This window comes from Anomaloglossus baeobatrachus, chromosome 3 (assembly GCF_048569485.1).
Source record: "Anomaloglossus baeobatrachus isolate aAnoBae1 chromosome 3, aAnoBae1.hap1, whole genome shotgun sequence".
Lineage (NCBI taxonomy): Eukaryota > Metazoa > Chordata > Amphibia > Anura > Aromobatidae > Anomaloglossus > Anomaloglossus baeobatrachus.
Genome location: NC_134355.1, coordinates 451,626,841 through 451,647,847, shown reverse-complemented (window position 1 = coordinate 451,647,847; position 21,007 = coordinate 451,626,841). Strand labels below are relative to the sequence as shown.

The 21,007-nt window shown below is 43.8% G+C and overlaps 1 protein-coding gene across 1 annotated transcript in view; it reads right to left on the bottom strand.

Annotated features, from left to right (window-relative positions):
* Window positions 1–234: 234 nt before the first annotated feature.
* The window catches only part of OSTN (osteocrin), a 98,573-nt gene continuing 77,800 nt past the window's right edge, over window positions 235–21,007 (bottom strand). The window contains exon 3 of the mRNA XM_075338517.1: window positions 235–319. Coding sequence (XP_075194632.1) covers window positions 235–319 — 85 coding nt within the window. The remainder of the gene's footprint in view (window positions 320–21,007) is intronic.

The following is a 21,007-nucleotide window of genomic DNA, read 5'->3' as shown; positions in this document are numbered from 1 at the left end:
CAGACTGTTGGGTTCCAGATCTATACACCATGTTCTTCAGGCAGCAATGGCCTCTACAAGTAGCAGATTAGTGGAGGTTTTTGGTTTTGGACCACTTTCAATATGACAATGAGGAGCATCCTATCCTAAGAACAGGCCATCAATATCACAATCCTGGACAACCTATTGAAGATAAACATTTAACTAAAGGCTGAAGGATTTTGCAGAAAATGCATTACTCACTATAGATTTCTTTTAGCCTCTAGTATTAGCAAGGCGGTTCATGCCAATCCTGTCAATGGGAATCCCAAATCTTCTTTTTGTAAGATCTACTACTTTCCTGCAAGGACAAAAGCAAATGCATCAGCTTGTAAGTAAATGAGTCAGCTTTTAAAAGGAAATTTGGCTTCAACAATGATTCACTTTAACTATTATCTGGTAAGGAACTACATTAAAGAATGATTTATTATTCTATTTAATTCATATTATTTTTGTTGTCATAAAAGTCAGTCAACTGTGATATTACCCATTTATGTAAGCCTACATTCACATCAGTGTTTTTTAACTGCGGCAATGAATGGATTTTTTGTCATTTCAATGCATTTGCAATGGAATCGCAGCAAGATGTGGTCACTTGCGGTTGCGTGCAACATATGTGACGCCCTGGACTAGCCAGGTCATCACAGGTACTACAACATTTCGCAGCAGGGGGACCAAGAAAGCTTGGGCTACCCTGCGCTGTGGATTCCAATCCCCAGTTGCCTAGTTGTAGCTGGCTGGACACAAAAATTGGGCGAAGCCCACAACATTTTTTTTTAATTATTTCATGAAATAATAAAAAGGGCTTCCCTATATTTTTGGTTCCCAGCCGGGTACAAATAGGCAGCTGGGGGTTGGGAGCAGTCCGTACTTGCCTGCTGTACCTGGCTAGCATACAAAAATATGGCAAAGCCCACGTCATTTTTAAAAAAAGAAAAAATAAATAAAGGGGCTTCCCTGGGTTTTCCAATGCTAGCAAAGGTAACACCAAGCAGTGGGGTTGAGCAGACAATAGCTGCTTGGGTTACCCTTAGGAATAGAAAATGCAGTGGGAGCCAACACATTTTTTTTTTACCCCTAACCCTAGGGTTAGGGTTATGTGTTTAAGGTTTTTGCTTTTTTTTATTTTTTAATGAATTTAAAAAAAAAAATCGACATGGGCTTAGCCCATTGAGCACCCGAGCATTTTACTGCTCACTCATCCCTACTCCTGACCACACAGCCAGCAGAACAAGTAATCAGATCAGCTGACTCCATTGTCGGATGATTACTTCTTCTGTCCCCCTGCATCCATTGCAGCGTGTGCGGGCTGTGAGGTCAGCTGAGTTTGGCCGACACTGGAGTCAGCTGATCTGAACTCAGTTGAACTCCAGCCAGCCAGCACTCTGCGATGGATGCAGCGGGACACAGAACAAGTAATCGGCCAACACTGGAGTCAGCTGATCTGATTACTTGTTCTGCTGGCTATGAGGTCAGGAGTTCAGCTGAGTTCAGATCAGCTGACTCCAGTACCGGCCAAACTCAGCTGAATTCCACAGCCCGCACACGCTGCGATGGATGCAACGGGACACAGAACAAGTAATCGGCCGACACTGGAGTCAGTTGAACTGAACTCAGCTGAACTCCTGACCACACAGCTGTGAGATCAGGAGTTCAGCTGACTCTCGATCAGCTGACTCTAGTGACGGCAGATAAATTCTGTGTCCCGCTGCATCCATCGCAAGTAAAAGTAGAAGGATCCGGTAAAATAACTACTGAGGTTGCATGTGTTGCACATTCAATCCACAGGATCCGGTCATATGCGGTTTGCGGTTTTTTGCCTACAGGCAAAAGAAACGCTGTCAAAGTAACTTAAATCTAATACCTAAGAGCAACATAAATGTTTGCTATGTAAAAGTTGTATTTATTTATTTATTTATTTATTTTTTAAATCAACTAGTTTGTAAGCAAGTGTTCATTACCTCTTCACCCCCGAACCCGTTTTCACCTTCCTGACCAGGCCAAATTTTACAATTCTGACCAGTGTTACTATGAGGTAATAACTCTGGTACACTTCAATGGATCCTGGTGATTCTGAGTCTGTTTTTTCATGACACATTGCACTTCATGTTAGTGGTAAATTTTGGTCAATATGATTTGCATTTAATTATAAAAATAACAAGTATTTGACAAAAAATATGAACATTTTGCAATTTTTACAACTTTGAATTTTAAGCCTTTAGGACAGAATGGTATAATCTCACAAAATCAATAATAAACAACATTTGCCACATGTCTGCTTAACATAGGTATCATTTTTGAAAAATATATTTTTTTTTCGTTGAAAAGTTAGAATTAAAATTTTATCAGCAATTTACTATTTTTCCACCAAAATTTACAAAACCACATCGCATTTCAATTTACTTTGAGTGACAGAAAATACCCAAAAGTGACACCATTCTACAAACTGCACCCCTCAAAGTGCTCAAAACCACATTCAAGAAGTTTATTAACCCTTTAGCTGCTTCACAAGAAGTAAAGCAGTTTGGAAGGAAAAATTAAATTTTACTTTTCCCCAAAAATATTGCTTAAGGCCCTGTGCGCACTTACCGGATTTTGCCGCGGATTTTCTGCGGATTTGCTGCATGTTTCGCTGCAGAAAATGTTCATAACATCTCTGCAGGGAATCACCAGCAAAACCTATGGGAAAAAAAAATCCTGTGTGCACTAGGCGGATTTTGACAGCTGCATGTTTTGCTGCGGGATTCCTGCAGCAAAAACAATTGCATGTCAATTCTTTTCCGCACGTCGCTGCGGGATTTCACTCCATTGACTCCAATCAGCTGAGCTGTCACTGAGGTTAATCGCGGCCACCACTGGATCCTCCAACAGTGACAGCGGGTAACCTCAGTGACAGCTCAGCCGATCGCGCTACTCACCTCAGTTGCTGCTTGGAGGTGACCGGAGCGGCGGTGTCTTCTGCAGCTCCTGTCACCTTCATGCTGGAAGCGACGCTGGAGGTCCGTGGATTCCGCCGGATATGGAGGGCTTTTTGGGGCTTATTAAATTGGTAATGAGGGAATGTGTTTGTGTTTTCTATTTCTAATAAAGGTTTTTTTCATGTGTGTGTGTTTATTTACTGTAACTTACAGATTAATCATGGAGGGTGTCTCATAGACGCCTGACATGATTAATCTAGGATTTAGTGGCAGCTATGGGCTGCCATTAACTCCTTATTACCCCGATTTGCCAACGCACCAGGGCAAATCGGGAAGAGCCGGGTACAGTCCCAGAACTGTCGCATATAATGTATGCGGCAATTCTGGGCGGCTGCTGGCTGATATTGTTAGGCTGGGGGGCTCCCCATAACGTGGAGCTTCCCATTCTGAGAATACCAGCCTTCAGCCGTATGGCTTTATCTGGCTGGTATTAAAATTGGGGGGGACCGCACGCCATTTTTTTAAATTATTTATTTATTTATTTCACTGCACAGTATAGACACGCCCAACGGCTGCTGTGATTGGGTGCAGTGAGACACCTGTCACTCAGCGTGGGGGCGTGTCTCACTGCAACCAATCATAGGCGCCTGTGGGCGGGGAAAGCAGGGAATACGAGATTGTTTAATGAGCGGCCGGCTTTTTCAAAATAGTAAAAGCCGCCGCAGCAGTGAGAAAGCCGTGCAGCGCCGCGCCGGGGATCGGGGATCGGTGAGTATGAGAGAGGAGGGGAAAATGACCGACAGACTGTGAGAGAGGGACAGAGATAGTGACGGACCAACAGAGAGAGAATAGAGACCGAGAGGGAGAGACCGACTGACAGAGAATAGTGATTGACAGACATTGTGAGACATCGCTCGTTTCCAGTGTTTTAGGAAACCTGCGAGAAATGTATTTAGAAAATCGGATGTCACTAGGATGGTGTGAGTGCCGTCCCGTGACATCCGATTTTTTACACGCTCCCATAGACTTGCATTGGAGAGACTCGCAGTAAGAACTCGCAAAAAAGCAGCATGCTGCGATTTTTTTCTCAGTCCGATTCGGACTGAGAAAAAAATCGCAGATGAGAGCTGAATCATTCACTAACATGTGTCCGATTCCAATGCGAGATTTTCTCGCATTGCTCTACTGCGAGAAACTCGCAAGTGAGAAGCAGCCCTTACAGCGGAAAGCCAGCTAGTAATTAGCTTGTCTTTTTGCTGCTAGAACCGTTCTCGAACGCATCTAGAACTATCGAGCTTTAGCAAAAAGCTTGAGTTCTAGTTCGATCTAGAACAGCCCCCAAAATCACTCGAGCTGCGAACTGGAGAACCTCGAACCGCGAACCGCACTCAACTCTAGTCCCCAGCTCTTCTACATGCCGTGATGCAGTGGCGATCCAGGTAATAAGGAGTTAATGGCGGCGGATCACCGCCATTAACTCCAGGCTTGATCATGGCAGCGTCTATGAGACAGCTGACATGATCAACCCGTAAGTAAAGTGAAAAAACACACAGAAACATCCTTTATTTTAAATAAAACACAAATAAGCCTCGTTCACCCTTTTATTAACCCCTCCCGAAACAAAGCTCCGACGTAATCCACAGCTCCAGCGTCCTGTGATGCTTACATCCAGCCGCGACTGACACAGACACTGCTGAATGCAGCCTCGCAGCGAGACAGCAGAGATAACCACATGGCATTTCCCACGGCCTGTAATGTGAACTCACTGCCGACCGTGAGAAATGCAGAGTGTGCTCACAGGGACTCTATCTATCTATCCCTCTATCTATCCCTCTATCTATCCTTCTATCTATCCTTCTATCTATCCCTCTGTCTGTCTATCTATCTATTCTTCTACCTATTCTTCTGTCTATTTCTCTATCTCAGAATGAAATGACTTTTTTTTTTTTTCAATGTGCTTTATTGCATTGAATGCAATAAAGCACATACCAACCCGCACGCGGCAAAACCGCGGTAATACCGCAAACAATACCGCGGTAAAACCGCAGCAAACCGCATGCGGTTTTCGGGTGCGGTTTGCCACGGTTTTTTACCACGGGTGCGGTAATCTTTGAATACCTGCGGAATTTTCTTGAGAAAATTCCATTTTCCAGTGCGCACAGGGCCTTAGGCCAAAACTTTTCATTTTTACAAGGGTAACAGGAGAAAATGGATCATAAAATTTGTTGTAATTAAAGTACACAAAATAGTGGATTTGATTTTGTCCATATCATGTCTGAGTTCTGCCCATATTGGGCATGTGGTTTCTGATCCGGTGTTTCTTACTTGTGCGGCACGGTTCAGGCAAGCGCGTCCACTCATAAGAGTGGTGTAAGGCTATGTGCACACTTTGCGTTGAGTTAGTTGCAGGTCTAAACGCATCCTCTGGCAGAAATTGTCTTTGGCAAATTTGGTTTTGACCACAAAAATACTAAAAATACGCTTGCGTTTTTACCATGTTTTGGCAGCCTTTTTACTGCGTTTAACATGCTTTTTCATTGCTTAAAGTCAGATGCGTTTTGACTACAAATACACTACTAAATAAAGTTTAAACATTCAAGCACTATGAAAAAAAGAAAAAAAATGATAACAAATATCATGATTAAAATCATACACAAAATAGCTAACTTAATTAAAATGATAACTGTGTACTAATATTTCTGTATAAAATAACGTTAAAGTATTGATTTTCATTAATTTAATTGTCGGACTGTGTGTGTAAAGGGACATATCATGCCCTTAATATAATGTCAAAAACGCATGCGTTTATTTTGTCAAAAAAGCATGTTTTCTGCACCAAAAAGCATGTAAAACGCTAGGATTTTGATTTAGGATGCGTTTTGAAACATCTTATTGACTCTAATGTTAGCAAAACGCTGCCAAAATGGCAAAAACAATTGACATGTTGCTTCTTTAAATGCAGAGATTTTGACAAATTTTCTGCAACTAAAATGCTGCATTTTTAACAGCATTGTGCGCACAAGAAAGCCCTATTTCCCATAGACTTTGCTTGAAAATCAAAACGCATGCATTTTGGCATTAAAACGCTGCAGTTCAAAACGCTGCGGAAACGCATGAAAAAACGAAAACTGCGCACATGTTATGATCTCCCCTGTGCTGACGCCTTGTCTAACTCTAGCTCACTCAATGCCGTGCCCCCTATTATGTGAAGTCATTCATTTGTGGCGCCCTGTGCCTAGTCGTCACACATAGTAACTACATGTATATTTTCATCTCTATAACACTAAGGGGGACTTTGCACGCTGCAACATCGCTACTGCGATATCGTTGGGGTCAAATCGAAAGTGACGCACATCTGGCGCCAGTAACAACGTCGCAATGTGTAAAGCCTAGATGCGCCGATAAATGATCTCAAAAGCGTCGTAAATCGGTGATCTGTGTAGTGTCGGACATTTTCATAATCTCGCACCAATAGGAGATACAATGTTGTTCCTCATTCCTGCGGCAGCACACATCACTGTGTATGAAGCCGCAGGAGCGAGGAACATCTCCTTACCTGCCTCCACTGACTATGTGGAAGAAAGGAGGTGGGCGGGATGTTTACGTCCCGCTCATCTCCACCCCTCCGCTTCTATTGGCCGCCTGCCGTGTGACGTCGCTGTGATGCCGCACGACCTGCCCCCTTAGGAAGGAGGCGGGTCGCCGGCCAGAGCGACGTCGCAGGGCAGGTAAGTGCGTGTGAAGCTAACATAGTGATAATATTCGCTACGGCAGCTATCACAAGATATCGCATGCGCGACGGGGGCGGGTACTATCGCGCTCGGCATCGCAGCATCGGCTAGCGATGTCGCAGCGTGCAAAGTACCCCTTAGGCTAAGTTCACATTTCCATTGTTTTGCATCAGTCACATGCGTTGCTTGACGTATGTGACTAATGCGTTGTACAACGGATAACAACGGATGACAAAGAAAAGAATTTCATTGTCGGACTCCATTGTGTGCGGGGGCGGAGTTTGGGGGGAAGAGTTCGGGGGGCGGAGTTTTGGAGGCGGAGCTGAGGACGTCAGTGCCGCGGTCTGCATGGCTGGGGACAGGTGAGTGTGAGTGTTGTGAGGTATCAACCGGCTGTATTACAAAGGGCCGGTATGTTTTGCAGAAGCGTGGGTGCTCTGCAATGTGAAGCTGGCTGGGACCTGTGGTTCCACAGGATTGCATTACATGCAGAGCCATGGAAGGGTGTGTGATGCTGATTACACACTCCTTACCACCTGTGGGTGTGGCTCCAGGGGGTAAAGCAATCCTGTCTCTGAACCTGGGAGAAGTGTGTCTAGGGCAGTCTAGAGAGAGACTGGCTCTAGATGTCCAGTGTGTGGACTGGAAACAAGCGAGAGCAGAGCCAGGAGCTTTGGGTGTATCAGCCTGCATGGAGGCTGATCACAAGGCTCTGATATTGAGTCTGAGGTGAGTGCAGCCAGGCCAGGGCTGTAGGGCCGAATCTCTCCAGGAGGAGAGACAGACAGGGGTCTGCAGAGGGCCCTGGGTGCTGGAAGGAACTTTGGCTAGAGTTGTACGCTGGCAGGAGCCAGAGAGTGGGGAAGTTGCTAAACTTCCATTATGGACTTATTGTTTATGTTTGAGGGCAGTTTATGCTGAGTGTTTTTAATAAACTGCCAGAATTTCTATGACGAGACTGTGTACGTGTGTTGCTGAAGCTACCTCACACCGCTGCAAGCGAGTGAAACCCCCACGTTGCAGGGCGCAACGTTACAGTGTGTATGTGTGTGTGTGCGTGAGTGTGTGTGTGTCTACATGCGTGTGTACATGCGGAGTGCGGGAGGGGACGGAGCGCGAGGGGGCGTAGACGGGCGGGGCCGTGGAGCTGAGGACGTCAGTGTCGCGGGGACTGCAGGGCTGGGGACAAGTGAGTGTGTGTATGTGTGTGTGAGTGTACACATGCGGAGTGCGGGAGGGGGCGGAGCCGAGTGGGGAAGTGTCGGCCTCCTTGCACATTGTATCCAGGGTAAATATCGGGTAACTAAAAACAAAGCACTTTTTGCTTGGTTACCCAATATTTATCTTGGTTACAAGCATACACCGCTTAGCGCGGGCTCCCTGCACCCGTAACCACTGTAAATATCGGGTAACTAACCAAAGCGCATTGCTTGGTTACCCGATGTGTATTCTGGTTACGGGGGCAGGGAGCCAGAGAGCGCATGCGCAGCAAAATCCTACGGATCGCGCTGCTCAAAAAACGTTACATCCTCGACGCAGAGCGGATGCAACGCAGCATCATCAGTCACAATCCGTCACTAATAGAAGTCTATGGGGAAAAACAGGATTCCTGCAAAATATTTTGCAGGATACCGTAATTCCTCTAGGCTACGGATTGTGACTGATGCAAAACAACGGAAGTGTGAACTTAGCCTTATTGTTAGCCTTAATGAGAATTTGGTTTTCTCTGCTACTCACCACAAAACATAGACTTGCATACACTCCCTTAGGCCTAAAACACACTTCCGCAAAAAAAACGTCCGTATGACACGGTCCATTTTTCGGGTCCGTGTTCCGTTTTTTGGGGCGTTTCTCCGGTACGTATGGTATCCGTGTGATGGCGTATGCGAGCCGTGTGTACTGTGTACGTGTAAAATGTCCGTGTTCGTGTGTAAAATGCCCGTGTATGTGTACGTGGAATGACCGTGTGGAATGTCCGTTTGTGTGTTGCACAATGTCGTTGATACATGTCGGCTGACAGCAGACAGAGTTGCGCGATGAGAATGAACTCGGGTGAACTTCACCCGACTTCATTGTCATGCCGCGGCTCTGTCTGTGCGCCGCGTACTGATTAGCGGTCACCTGTGAAGGATTCATCAGTGACCACTAATCCCCCGAGTGACAGAAGTGAGCGGCCCTCTCTCATACTTACCGCTCCCCGATCACCAGCGCGGCGAGTAACAGCTGTGCAGAGAATACGCGGCAACAATTACTTTGAATATGCCGGCCGCTCATTAATCAATCTCGTATTCCCTGCTTTCCCCACCCACAGACGCCTGTGATTGGTTGCAGTCAGACACGCCCCCCACGCTGAGTGACAGCTGTCTCACTGCACCCGATCACAGCAGCCGGTGGGCGTGTCTATACTGTGCAGGAAAATAAATAAATAAATAATTTAAAAAAACGGCGTGCGGTCCCCCCCAATTTTAATACCAGCCAGATAAAGCCATACGGCTGAAAGCTGGTATTCTCAGGATGGGGAGCTCCACGTTATGGGGAGCCCCCCAGCCTAACAATATCAGTCAGCAGCCGCCCAGAATTGTCGCATACATTATATGCGACAGTTCTGGGACTGTACCCAGCTCTTCCCGATTTGCCCTGGTGCGTTGGCAAATCGGGGTAATAAGGAGTTATTGAAAGCCCATAGCTGCCAATAAATCCTAGATTAATCATGTCAGGCGTCTCCTCGAGATTCCTTCCATGATTAATCTGTAAATTACAGTAAATAAACACACACACCTGAAAAAATCATTTATTAGAAATAAAATACACTAACAAATTCCCTCATCATCACCAATTTAATAAGCCTGAAAAAAGCCCTCCATGTCCGGCGTATTCCAGGATGGTCCAGCGTCGCATCCAGCTGTGCTGCATGAAGATGACCGGAAAAATAAGATCGCTAGTGTAAAAACGCACACGCACGAAACGTGCTGAACACGGACATACTCCGTGTGCGGTACGTGCCAAAAACGGACATGTTGTCCGTGTAGAAAAGCGCACACATGTACTTACCACACGGACACACGTTCCGTGTGATTTTATGTGTGTGTTGCATCTACCATTGAATAACATGGGTCTCCGTGTGTACGTGTCTCCGGTACGTGCAAATACGTACCGCACACGTACAAATTAAACGGATGTGTGTTGCGGGTCTTACTTGGGTTATTCTTTTGAGGTAAAACCAACGCTTCAGACTGAGCCCTAGAAGGAGATAGGGGTGGAGCTTAATTCTGAGGTAAATTCAGTCAGTCAGAGTCAGTGTGAGGTGAAGTGAGGAGTGCAACATGGAGACGGTCTTGTCCTGAGATAACTGCTAAAACCTCTGGAGGGCCAGCTGCACTTGGCAAGGTATCAGTTCCTTTCACCAGTGATTTCAAGGTCAGTGGCAAGCAGAGAGACTGCAGCCTTTTTATAAGGGGCAGTGACATTTGCCTGGGAGCTCAGTGGCACGTGTGAGTCAGGAAACTTCTAGAAGATATAGTGAGTTTTCCTACAGGATTCCAGTCACCTGCTTGACAGAAGGGATCAAATGTCAGGATTGTTCTTGTCTTGGAATTCCAGGATACCAAGATACCTATTTCCAGATAGGGATTTAATAGCAGAGGAAGAGTACACTATCAGCATTCAGCAGAGGAACCAACTCTCATCAGGGTAGGAAGTACTCCATCATTGGATGCTATGATAAACACTCTGCTGAGCTCCAGTTAAAGGTAAAAATGTCCTGTCCTGTCTTTGGCTGAATTATTCCCTGCTGCACCATCCCTACCTCAACATCCCAAGGTCCCAGCCATAGTTGGGGGTGGGCAAGAGGATAACCCTCTGGCACTGCACATCACCACCTTACTCCTGGGGACCTCCAGCAGTGCCTGACCATACCAAAGCCGAACATCTCAACTGGTGTTATTTATTTTATTTATTTTCTTTTCTTTCTCCCCTTTTTTAAATATTATTTTTACTCCCCATTACAAAAGTCTGTCGCTCACGCCCAATGCGGCCACATCGTCACCCAGAGCTACAGCGGGCTTTACACGCTGCGATCTCGCTAGCGAGATCGCAAGTGATCGTACCCGCCCCTGTCGGTTCTGTGATCCGAGTAGAGTTGAGCGCGGTTCGCGGTTCGAGGTTCTCCAGTTCGAGGCTCGAGTGATTTTGGGGGCTGTTCTAGATCGAACTAGAACTCGAGCTTTTTGCAAAAGCTCAATAGTTCTAGATACGTTCGAGAACGGTTCTAGCAGCAAAAAGCAGGGCTTTTTACAGCTACAGTGTGCAGGAGCCATCGCTGGCAGCCTGCCACAAGCTGGTAACCAAGATAAACATCGGGTATCCAACCAAAGCGCTTTGGTTAGTAACCCGATGTTTATCCTAGTTACGTGCAGGAAGCCCACACTTCCCCGCTCAGCTCGCTCCGCCCCCTCCTGCCCGCGGCATGTACACACGTACACACACACACACACACACACACTCTGCACACATGGTCCCGCTCGGCTTACCTGCGGTGATGAAGTCCCGACCTCAGCGCTGTCACATGGCCTTCATGGCCGCCGCTTGTCACATCACCTTCTCTCGCTTCCGACCCGAGACTGACTAGCGGTGACGTCACGGGCCTCTCGCGATACTTGGCTGTTAAGGCGGCGGTCATTGAACTCAGTGACAGGTGCTGTCGGCAGTGCTGGAGATCAGCGCAGGTAATGTACCTCGCTGACAGCAGCACTTGTCATCCCCTGCAGTGACCTGGGCTGACCTATTGATGTTAGCTCAGGTCACTGCATTGCTCTCCCAGCCAATGGGGAACATTCTGCTCTTCATTGACTGGGACAGTGTGGATCGTCATGGCAACCCCTTGGATTACACCAGACCTGGATTTGTTTTTCTTTCTAATAAATTGGTTAAAGAGGGAATGTTTTGGGGAGTGTTTTTTCAAATAAAAATGTGTTTGTCGTCTATTTTTTTTATTACTGACTGGGTTGGTGATGTCGGGTATCTGATAGACGCCTGACCTCACCAACCCCAGGGCTTGATGCCAGGTGACATTACACATCTGGTATTAACCCCATATATTATCCCGTTTGCCACCGCACAAGGGCGCGGGATGAGCTGGGGCGAAGCACCAGGATTGGCGCATCTAATGAATGCGCCACTTCTGGGGCGGCTGCGGCCTGCTATTTTTAGGCTGGGGAGAGTCCAATAACCATGGACCTCCCTAGTCTGAGAATATCAGACCCCAGCTGTCTGCTTTACCTTGGCTGGTGATCCAATTTTGGGGGGACCCCTACGTGTTTTTTTTTAAATTATTTATTTAATTTAAAATAACAGCGTGGGGTGCCCTCAGTTTTGGATTACCAGCCAAGGTGAGGTTGCCAGCTGTGGTCTGCAGGCTGCAGCCGTCTGCTTTACCCTAGCTGGCTACAAAACTAGGGGGAACCCTACGTCATTTTTTTTTTCATTTTTTTGGCTAAATACAAAGCTAAGCACCCCTTAGTGCCATATGAAAGGCACCAAAGGGTGCAAAATTACAAAATGCAGGAGAGTGGGACATTATGTGTCTTTCTGCCATTATAATGACAGAAAAGACTGATATGAAGTGCACAAGCACAAGAAAATCACCAGAGCGCTCTACGCTGTGAAAAGCAGTAGAAAATGGCACTGGAGTGAACATGTGACCGCCTCATGTAGGATGAAGCTATGGATCCTGGGTAAATTTATGAATTTACCCTCCTTCAGTTTTTTTGCATTACACAAAAAAAACGGAAGGCACACGGATGACAAACAGATGACATACGGACCGTCTACGGAATGGAAATAGATGCCACACGGATGTACCCGTGAAAAAAAACGGACTGTTTTTTGCAGACCGCAAAAATGGATCGGTCGTGTTAATGTAGCCTTATTCTGATCTGCCGTTTATAAACAGCAGGCAGAAATAAGTGAATAACGCCCCCCGGCGTCAGAAAATCTCCGGGGTTTCAGGGCTAGCTGAGACCCTGGAGATCATGATTCAGGACGGTTTTTCCGGTCCCCGCTCACGTGATCACAGGTATACACCGTACACCGATGATCACGTTACAGTAAATGACAGCGCCGGTAAAAAAATATTTATCTCCCATCTGTCATGAACAAACACTTCTTCTCCACTTCTTCTCCACTTCTTCTCCACTTCTTCTCCACTTTTTCTCCATTTTCTCTCCATTTTTTTCTCCACTTTTTCTCCACCTTTTCTCCACCTTTTCTCCACTTTTTCTCCATTTTTTTCTCCACTTTTTCTCCACTTTTTCTCCACTTTTTCTCCACTTTTTCTCCACTTTTTCTCCACTTTTTCTACATTTTTTCTCCACTTTTTCTCCACTTTTTCTACATTTTTTCTCCACTTCTTCTACATTTTTTCTCCACTTTTTCTCCACTTCTTCTCCACTTTTTCTCCACTTTTTCTACATTTTTTCTCCACTTTTTCTACATTTTTTCTCCACTTTTTCTCCACTTTTTCTACATTTTTCCTCCACTTTTTCTACATTTTTCCTCCACTTTTTCTACATTTTTTCTCCACCTTTTCTCCACTTTTTCTCCACTTTTTCTCCATTTTTTTCTCCACTTTTTCTCCACTTTTTCTACATTTTTTTCTCCACTTTTTCTACATTTTTCCTCCACTTTTTCTCCACCTTTGCTCCACTTTTTCTCCATTTTTTCTCCACTTTTTCTCCATTTTTTCTCCACTTTTTCTCCACTTTTTCTACATTTTTTCTCCACCTTTTCTCCACCTTTTCTCCACTTTTTCTCCACTTTTTCTACATTTTTTCTCCACCTTTTCTCCACTTTTTCTCCATTTTTTCTCCACTGTTTCTCCACCTTTGCTCCACTTTTTCTCCATTTTTTCTCCACTTTTTCTCCACTTTTTCTCCACTTTTTCTCCACTTTTTCTCCACTTTTTCTCCATTTTTTTCTCCATTTTTTTCTCCACTTTTTCTCCACTTTTTCTCCACTTTTTCTCCACCTTTTCTACATTTTTTCTCCACCTTTTCTCCACTTTTTCTCCATTTTTTCTCCACTTTTTCTACATTTTTTCTCCACTTTTTCTCCACTTTTTCTCCACTTTTTCTCCACTTTTTCTCCACTTTTTCTACATTTTTTCTCCACTTTTTCTACATTTTTCCTCCATTTTTTCTCCACCTTTTCTCCACTTTTTCTCCACTTTTTCTCCATTTTTTCTCCACTTTTTCTACATTTTTTCTCCACTTTTTCTCCACTTTTTCTCCTTTTTTTCTCCACTTTTTCTACATTTTTTCTCCACTTTTTCTCCTTTTTTTCTCCACTTTTTCTACATTTTTTCTCCACCTTTTCTCCACTTTTTCTCCATTTTTTCTCCACTGTTTCTCCACCTTTGCTCCACTTTTTCTCCATTTTTTCTCCATTTTTTCTCCACCTTTTCTACATTTTTTCTCCACCTTTTCTCCACTTTTTCTCCATTTTTTCTCCACTTTTTCTACATTTTTTCTCCACTTTTTCTCCACTTTTTCTCCATTTTTTCTCCACTTTTTCTACATTTTTTCTCCACTTTTTCTACATTTTTTCTCCACTTTTTCTCCACTTTTTCTACATTTTTCCTCCATTTTTTCTCCACCTTTTCTCCACTTTTTCTCCATTTTTTCTCCACTTTTTCTACATTTTTTCTCCACTTTTTCTACATTTTTTCTCCACTTTTTCTACATTTTTTCTCCACTTTTTCTCCTTTTTTTCTCCACTTTTTCTCCACCTTTGCTCCACTTTTTCTCCATTTTTTCTCCACTTTTTCTACATTTTTGCTCCACTTTTTCTCCACTTTTTCTCCACTTTTTCTCCACTTTTTCTTCACTTTTTCTCCATTTTTTCTCCACTTTTTCTCCACTTTTTCTCCACTTTTTCTCCACATTTTCTCCACATTTTCTCCACTTTTTCTACATTTTTGCTCCACTTTTGCTCCACTTTTTCTTCACTTTTTCTACATTTTTGCTCCACTTTTGCTCCACTTTTTCTCCACTTTTTCTCCACTTTTTCTCCATTTTTTCTCCACTTTTTCTCCATTTTTTCTCCACTTTTTCTACATTTTTTCTCCACCTTTTCTCCATTTTTTCTCCATTTTTTCTCCACTTTTTCTACATTTTTTCTCCACTTTTTCTCCACTTTTTCTCCACTTTTTCTCCACTTTTTCTCCACTCTTTCTCCGTTCTTTTTCTATGGTCGGTCTACCCATTAGCTCTGCCATGCATAGTGTAGCTCTACACCTACTGCACATGTTACTTTATGATTGACATCTCTTTCGTACCAGAGCTGTCTAAGCCTACTCTGACCCCATATTTGTCATTACTATATTGTCCTTGTACTGTATTATGACATTTGTATCATGTGTTTCATTTCTTGCTGTGTTGCAATTTTTTTGCTGCATCCCAATTGTACCTCTACATTGTTCGAGTTTATGTTATTGTTCTCTCACTCTTATGTGATACTGATTATTGTCATTTTTCATGATTACATGCAGATAAGTCCAATCTGACGAAGGCTCAGGCCGAAACGTCATTTGTAACTTGTTTTGGACAAAAACATATATGCTTATGAAAATTTTTTTTTTCTTAATACGGACCAATAAAGAGTGATTTTGCATTACTATCCGTTGTGACTTACTGACTTAGTCTGGGAGGTTTAGAGTGCCGAGGTTACTCACTAATTTTATCTATTTTTACCTCTGAGCACCTATATACCAGTGAGCAGAGCTTCCTCTACAGTACTTCTCTTGATTAGGCATGCCCTTACCTCATGAGCAGGGCATTGCAGCTTTGGTAGCAACCATTACGACATGGACTCTGCTGCTGTGGACCCGGGGAGAGTGAGTGCAGATTCATTGCACCCACACTTCTCACATGAAGGGTCCGCACTCCTAGAAAATGGGGGATACGTTCCCTGAGTGTCTCCCCCCCATATTCTAGACGGTCCAGAGTCGTCGTGGGACCCCTTTATTTTTTTTCTTACAATAAATTGGTGAAAGAGGAAATGTTTTGGGGAATTTTTTTTTTCAAATAAATTTCTTTTGTCGATTATTTTTTTGTTAGTACTGACAGTTTATGATGTTGGGTATCTAATAGATGCCATGACATCACAAACTGCTGGGCTTGATCTCAGGTGACTTTACAGCTAGTATCAACCCGATTTATTACCCCGTTTGCCACTGCACCAGGGCACGGGATGAGCTGGGGTGAAGCGCCAGGATTGGCGCATCTAGTGGATGCGCCACGTCTGGGGTGCCTGCGGCCTGCTATTTTTAGGCTGTGAAGGCCCAATAACTATGGACCTTCCCACCCTGAGAATTCCAGACCACAGCTGTCCGCTTTACCTTGGCTGGTGATCCAATTTGGGGGGGACCCTACTTTTATTGTGTAATTATTAATATTTATAAAATAATTATAAAAAAGAGCCTGAGGGGACCTCCACATTGGATCCCCAACCACGGTAAAGCTGCCAGCTGTGGTTTTCAGGCTACAGCCGTCTGCTTTACCCTAGCTGGCTATCAAAAATGGGGGGACCCAACGTCATTTTTTTTTTTAACTATTTTTTAAATAGAAAAAATTAATGGGCTTCCCTGTATTTTGATTGCCAACCAAGGTAACGGCAGGCAGATGGGGGTGGCAACCCATAGCTGTCTGCTTTATCTGCGCTGAGAATCAAAAATACCGTGGAGCGCTACGTCATTTTTTTAAAGATTTATTTTTACAGCACTGTGATGTCCAGCAATCAAAATACAGGGAAGCCCATTTTGTTTTTAGTTATTTAAATAAATAATTAAAAAAAATATATATGGGCTCCCGCTGCATTTTTTGTATTGCTAGCTAAGGGTAATCCAAGCAGCTACTGGCTGCTAACCCCCACTGCTTGGTGTTACCTTCACTGGCAATGGAAAATCCAGGGAAGCATTTTTTATTTTTTTTGCCAAAAAAACTACAAAAAAAGGACGTGAGCTTCGCCATATTTTTGTATGCTAGCCAGGTATAGCAGGCAGGTGCTGGAAGAGTTGGATACAGCGCCAGAAGATGGTGCTTCTATGAAAGTGCCATTTTCTGAGGCGGCTGCAGACTGCAATTCGCAGCAGTGGGGCCCAGAAAGCTCAGGCCAACCTGTGCTGCGGATTCCAATCCCCAGCTGCCTAGTTGTACCTGGATGGACACAAAAATGGGGCGAAGCGTACGTCATTTGTTTTCTAATTATTTCATGAAATTCATGAAATAATAAAAAAAGGGCTTCCCTTTATTTTTGGTTCCCAGCCGGGTACAAATAGGCAACTGGGGGTTGGGGGCAGCCGTACCTGCCTGCTGTACCTGGCTAGCATACAAAAATATGGCGAAGTCCACTTAATTTTTTCAGGGGGCAAAAAACTTCAGGGGGCAAAAAGTCCTGGATGGAGTATGCTGAGCCATGTAGTTATGCAGCTGCTGTCTGTCTGTATGGAGAAGAGCAGACAGCAGCTGCAGAACTACAAGGCTCAGCATACTCCATCCAGGACTGTATGCAGAAGTTTTTTGCCCACCAAAAAAATGACGTGGGCTTCGCCATATTTTTGTCTGCTAGCCAGGTACAGCAGGCAGCCACGGGCTGCCTCCAACCCCCAGTTGCCTATTTGTACCAGGCTGGGAACCAAAAATATAGGGAAGCCCGTTTTTTTTATTTATTTCACTTAGTTCATGAAATAATTAAAAAACAAATGAAGTGGGCTTCGCCCCATTTTTGTGTCCAGCCAGGTACAACTAGGCATCTGGGGATTGGAATCCGCGGCACAGGTTAGCCCGAGGTATCTGGGCGCTTCTGCTCCGAATTTCAGTCCGCAGCCATCCCAGAAAATGGCGCTCTCATAGAAGCGCCATCATCTGGCGCTGTATCCAACTCTTCCAACAGCCCTGGAGCCGGGTGGCTTGTTGGGTAATTATGAGTTAATACTGGCTTTGTTTTACTAGCCAGTATTAAGCCAGAGATTCTTAATGTCAGGCACGTTTGACCCGGCCATTAAGAATCTCCAATAAAGGGTTAAAAAAAAGACACCACACAGAGAAAAAATACTTTAATAGAAATAAATACACAGACACATTAGAGACTCCATCTTTATTGCCCCCTGTCAGCCCAATAAATCCCCAATAAACCAGCGCTGATAAGAGGTTTTTTTCTTAATATTTTATACTTTTTATTGCTATCCTTGTTTTAGACACAAATTTATTCAAAACAATTCACACAATAGAACAAGGAAAAAGAAAGAAGAATAAACCACATATGGTAGAAATAAAAATAAAAGTAAAAATAAAGAATACGTAATTGATAGTGCAGCAAACAGATACCAGGTGTCTGGTTGCAGTACCCCGGCCGGTAGTAGAGCAATTTATTAAATCTAGTATAGTATATTAAGTGATGCTTCAAGGCATATGATATTTAATGCCAATTGAAACTATCACTGCAATATGATTTTTCAGATACCTGGAGAGTTTTTTTCAATCCATAAGCAAAAAGGTTTTTAATAGAGGCTTAAATTATAAGCAGCAATTTCAGCGTTCCAAGTGCCTTTAAATGAATTTGAAGAAACTGCACTTCAGGATTGTAGTGAGGATTGTAGTGAGGATGAGGTGCCCCAGCTCATCACTTGATGAGCTGGGGCACCTCATCCTCACGAATTAGTAGGGATGTTAGTCGAAAGTCATTTGCAGAGCATAGAGAACGGGTGGGGTGATAGACAGAAAGGAGGGTACAGATGTAGGGGGGTGCCGCACTGTGGAGAGCTTTGTGGGTGAGAACAAGCAGTTTGAATTGGATCCTGTGATATTTGGGCAGCCAGTGCAATGACTGGCACAGAGCAGAGGCATCTGAGTAGTGGTTAGATAGATAGGTGACCCTGGCTGCTGCATTAAGGATGGACTGTAGATGAGAGAGTCTAGTTAGGGGGAGATCAATTAATAGAGAGTTACAGTAGTCAAGGTGAGAGTGGATCAGGGCCACGGTGAGGGTTTTTGTCGTTTCCATTGTGAGAAAGGGGCGGATTCTAGAGATGTTCTTGAGGTGCAAGCGGCAGGAGCGGGCAAGAGATTGTATGTGGGAGGTGAAGGAGAGATCAGTGTCAAGTATAACACCCAGACAGCGGGCTTGCTGCCTAGGACTTAACATTGTGCCACACACAGAGAGGGAGATATCAGGTTTAGGAAGGTTGGAAGACGGAGGAAAAAGAAGTTCAGTTTTGGAAAGGTCTGCTCTCTATCTGAAACTTAACATGACATTGCAAACTGCAGTCAGGCAGTCACTTCCATTTAGTATATGCAGCTATAGGATTACTCTGTCCTAGGTGCATTACTTTACATTTATCAACATTAAATCTCACTTGCCAAGTATCTGCCCATTCTGACATCTTATCCAGATCTTTTTGTAATATTGTACTATCAAGGTCAGTTTTTAATATCCTATATAGTTTGGCGTCATCAGCAAAGACTGACACTTTACTATCAATCCCATCCACAAGGTCATTAATAAAAAGATTAAAAATAATTTTTCCTAGCACAGATCCCTGTGGCACACCACTACTGACTATAGCCCATTTAGAGTATGTACCATTTATGACTACTCTTTGTTTCCTATCTTTTAGCCAATTCCTTACCCAGTTGCATATAGTTTCCCCTAGTCCTTGCTTCTGGAGCTTTAGTATAAGGCTATTATGTGGTACAGTATCAAATGCCTTTGCAAAGTCCAAATAAATCACATCAGCTGCATTACCAATATCCAGATTCGCACTTACTCCCACATAGAACCCCAACACGTTGGTTATACACGACTTATCTTTCATGAATCCATGCTGTCTGTCAGTTATTATATTATATTCTGCAATATATTTTTGCATGTCATCCCTTAAAATGCCTTCAAAAATTTTGCATACTACTGATGTCAGGCTTACTGGATGGTAGTTTCCTGGATCCACCTTCTTATCTTTCTTAAATATCGGAACCAAGTCAGCAATCCTCCAATCCTGAGGCCCCAACCCTGTTACAAGCGAGTCTAAAAAGATGAGATACAGCAGTCTGTCTATTACGGTGCTTAATTCCTTCATTATTCGTGGCGTGGATGAATGCCATCTGGCCCGGGGGATTTGTCAATGTTTAATTTTTTCAGACACAGGCATACTTCTTCTTGAGTTAAATTAATTATATCGGGTGGTGAAGTTTGAATTTTCACTTGTTGAATGATCCCTGGAACAGTCAGTCCATTTCCAGAACAGAAGTGCCTGTTTAATATCTCAGTCTTTAGTTTGTCCTCTATAACTAACTTGTTATTACATTTTAAGGGGCCAGTGCTATACTTTGTTTTCCTTTTGGCATTAATATAGTTATAAAAGATTTTAGGATTTATAATGTTATAGTGTTGTAAATGATTGTAGAATAATGATGTTTTTCTTTTTAGCTCAGATGTGAGCAAACCCTAAGGCTGAGACTACATAGTGACATCTATCATGCTACAGTAATTCTCAGATGAGTTGTATGACCAAAACCATTTGCTTAAAAAATCCTTAAATGTGATGTCACAATCCAAAATTTTATTTGTTAATCTGATTAAAAAACACTACATTTGAATGACTGGTAGAAAACTAACAGAGTGTCCCAGACTACGCGTTTCAGCGATATTCTTAGACCATGATGAAGGCATAGCATATCGCTGAAACACATAGTCTGGGACACTGTTTCTACCAGCCATTTAAATGTAGTGTTTTTTAATCAGATTAACAAGAAGGGAATTTTGTTTACTTACCGTAAATTCCTTTTCTTCTAGCTTTAATTGGGAGACCCAGACAATTGGGTGTATAGCTTCTGCCTCCGGAGGCCGCACAAAGTATTACACTCAAAAGTGTTAAGCCCCTCCCCTTCTGCCTATACACCCCCCGTGCTCCCACGGGCTCCTCAGTTTTGGTGCAAAAGCAAGAAGGAGGAAAAAGAATTATAGACTGGTTTAAAGTAACTTCAATCCGAAGGAATATCGGAGAACTGAAACCATTCAACATGAACAACATGTGTACACAAAAAAACAGGGCGGGTGCTGGGTCTCCCAATTAGAGCTAGAAGAAAAGGAATTTACGGTAAGTAAACAAAATTCCCTTCTTCTTTGTCGCTCTATTGGGAGACCCAGACAATTGGGACGTCCAAAAGCAGTCCCTGGGTGGGTAAATTAATACCTCGTAAGAGAGCCGTAAAACGGCCCTTTCCTACAGGTGGGCAACCGCCGCCTGAAGGACTCGTCTACCTAGGCTGGCATCCGCCGAAGCATAGG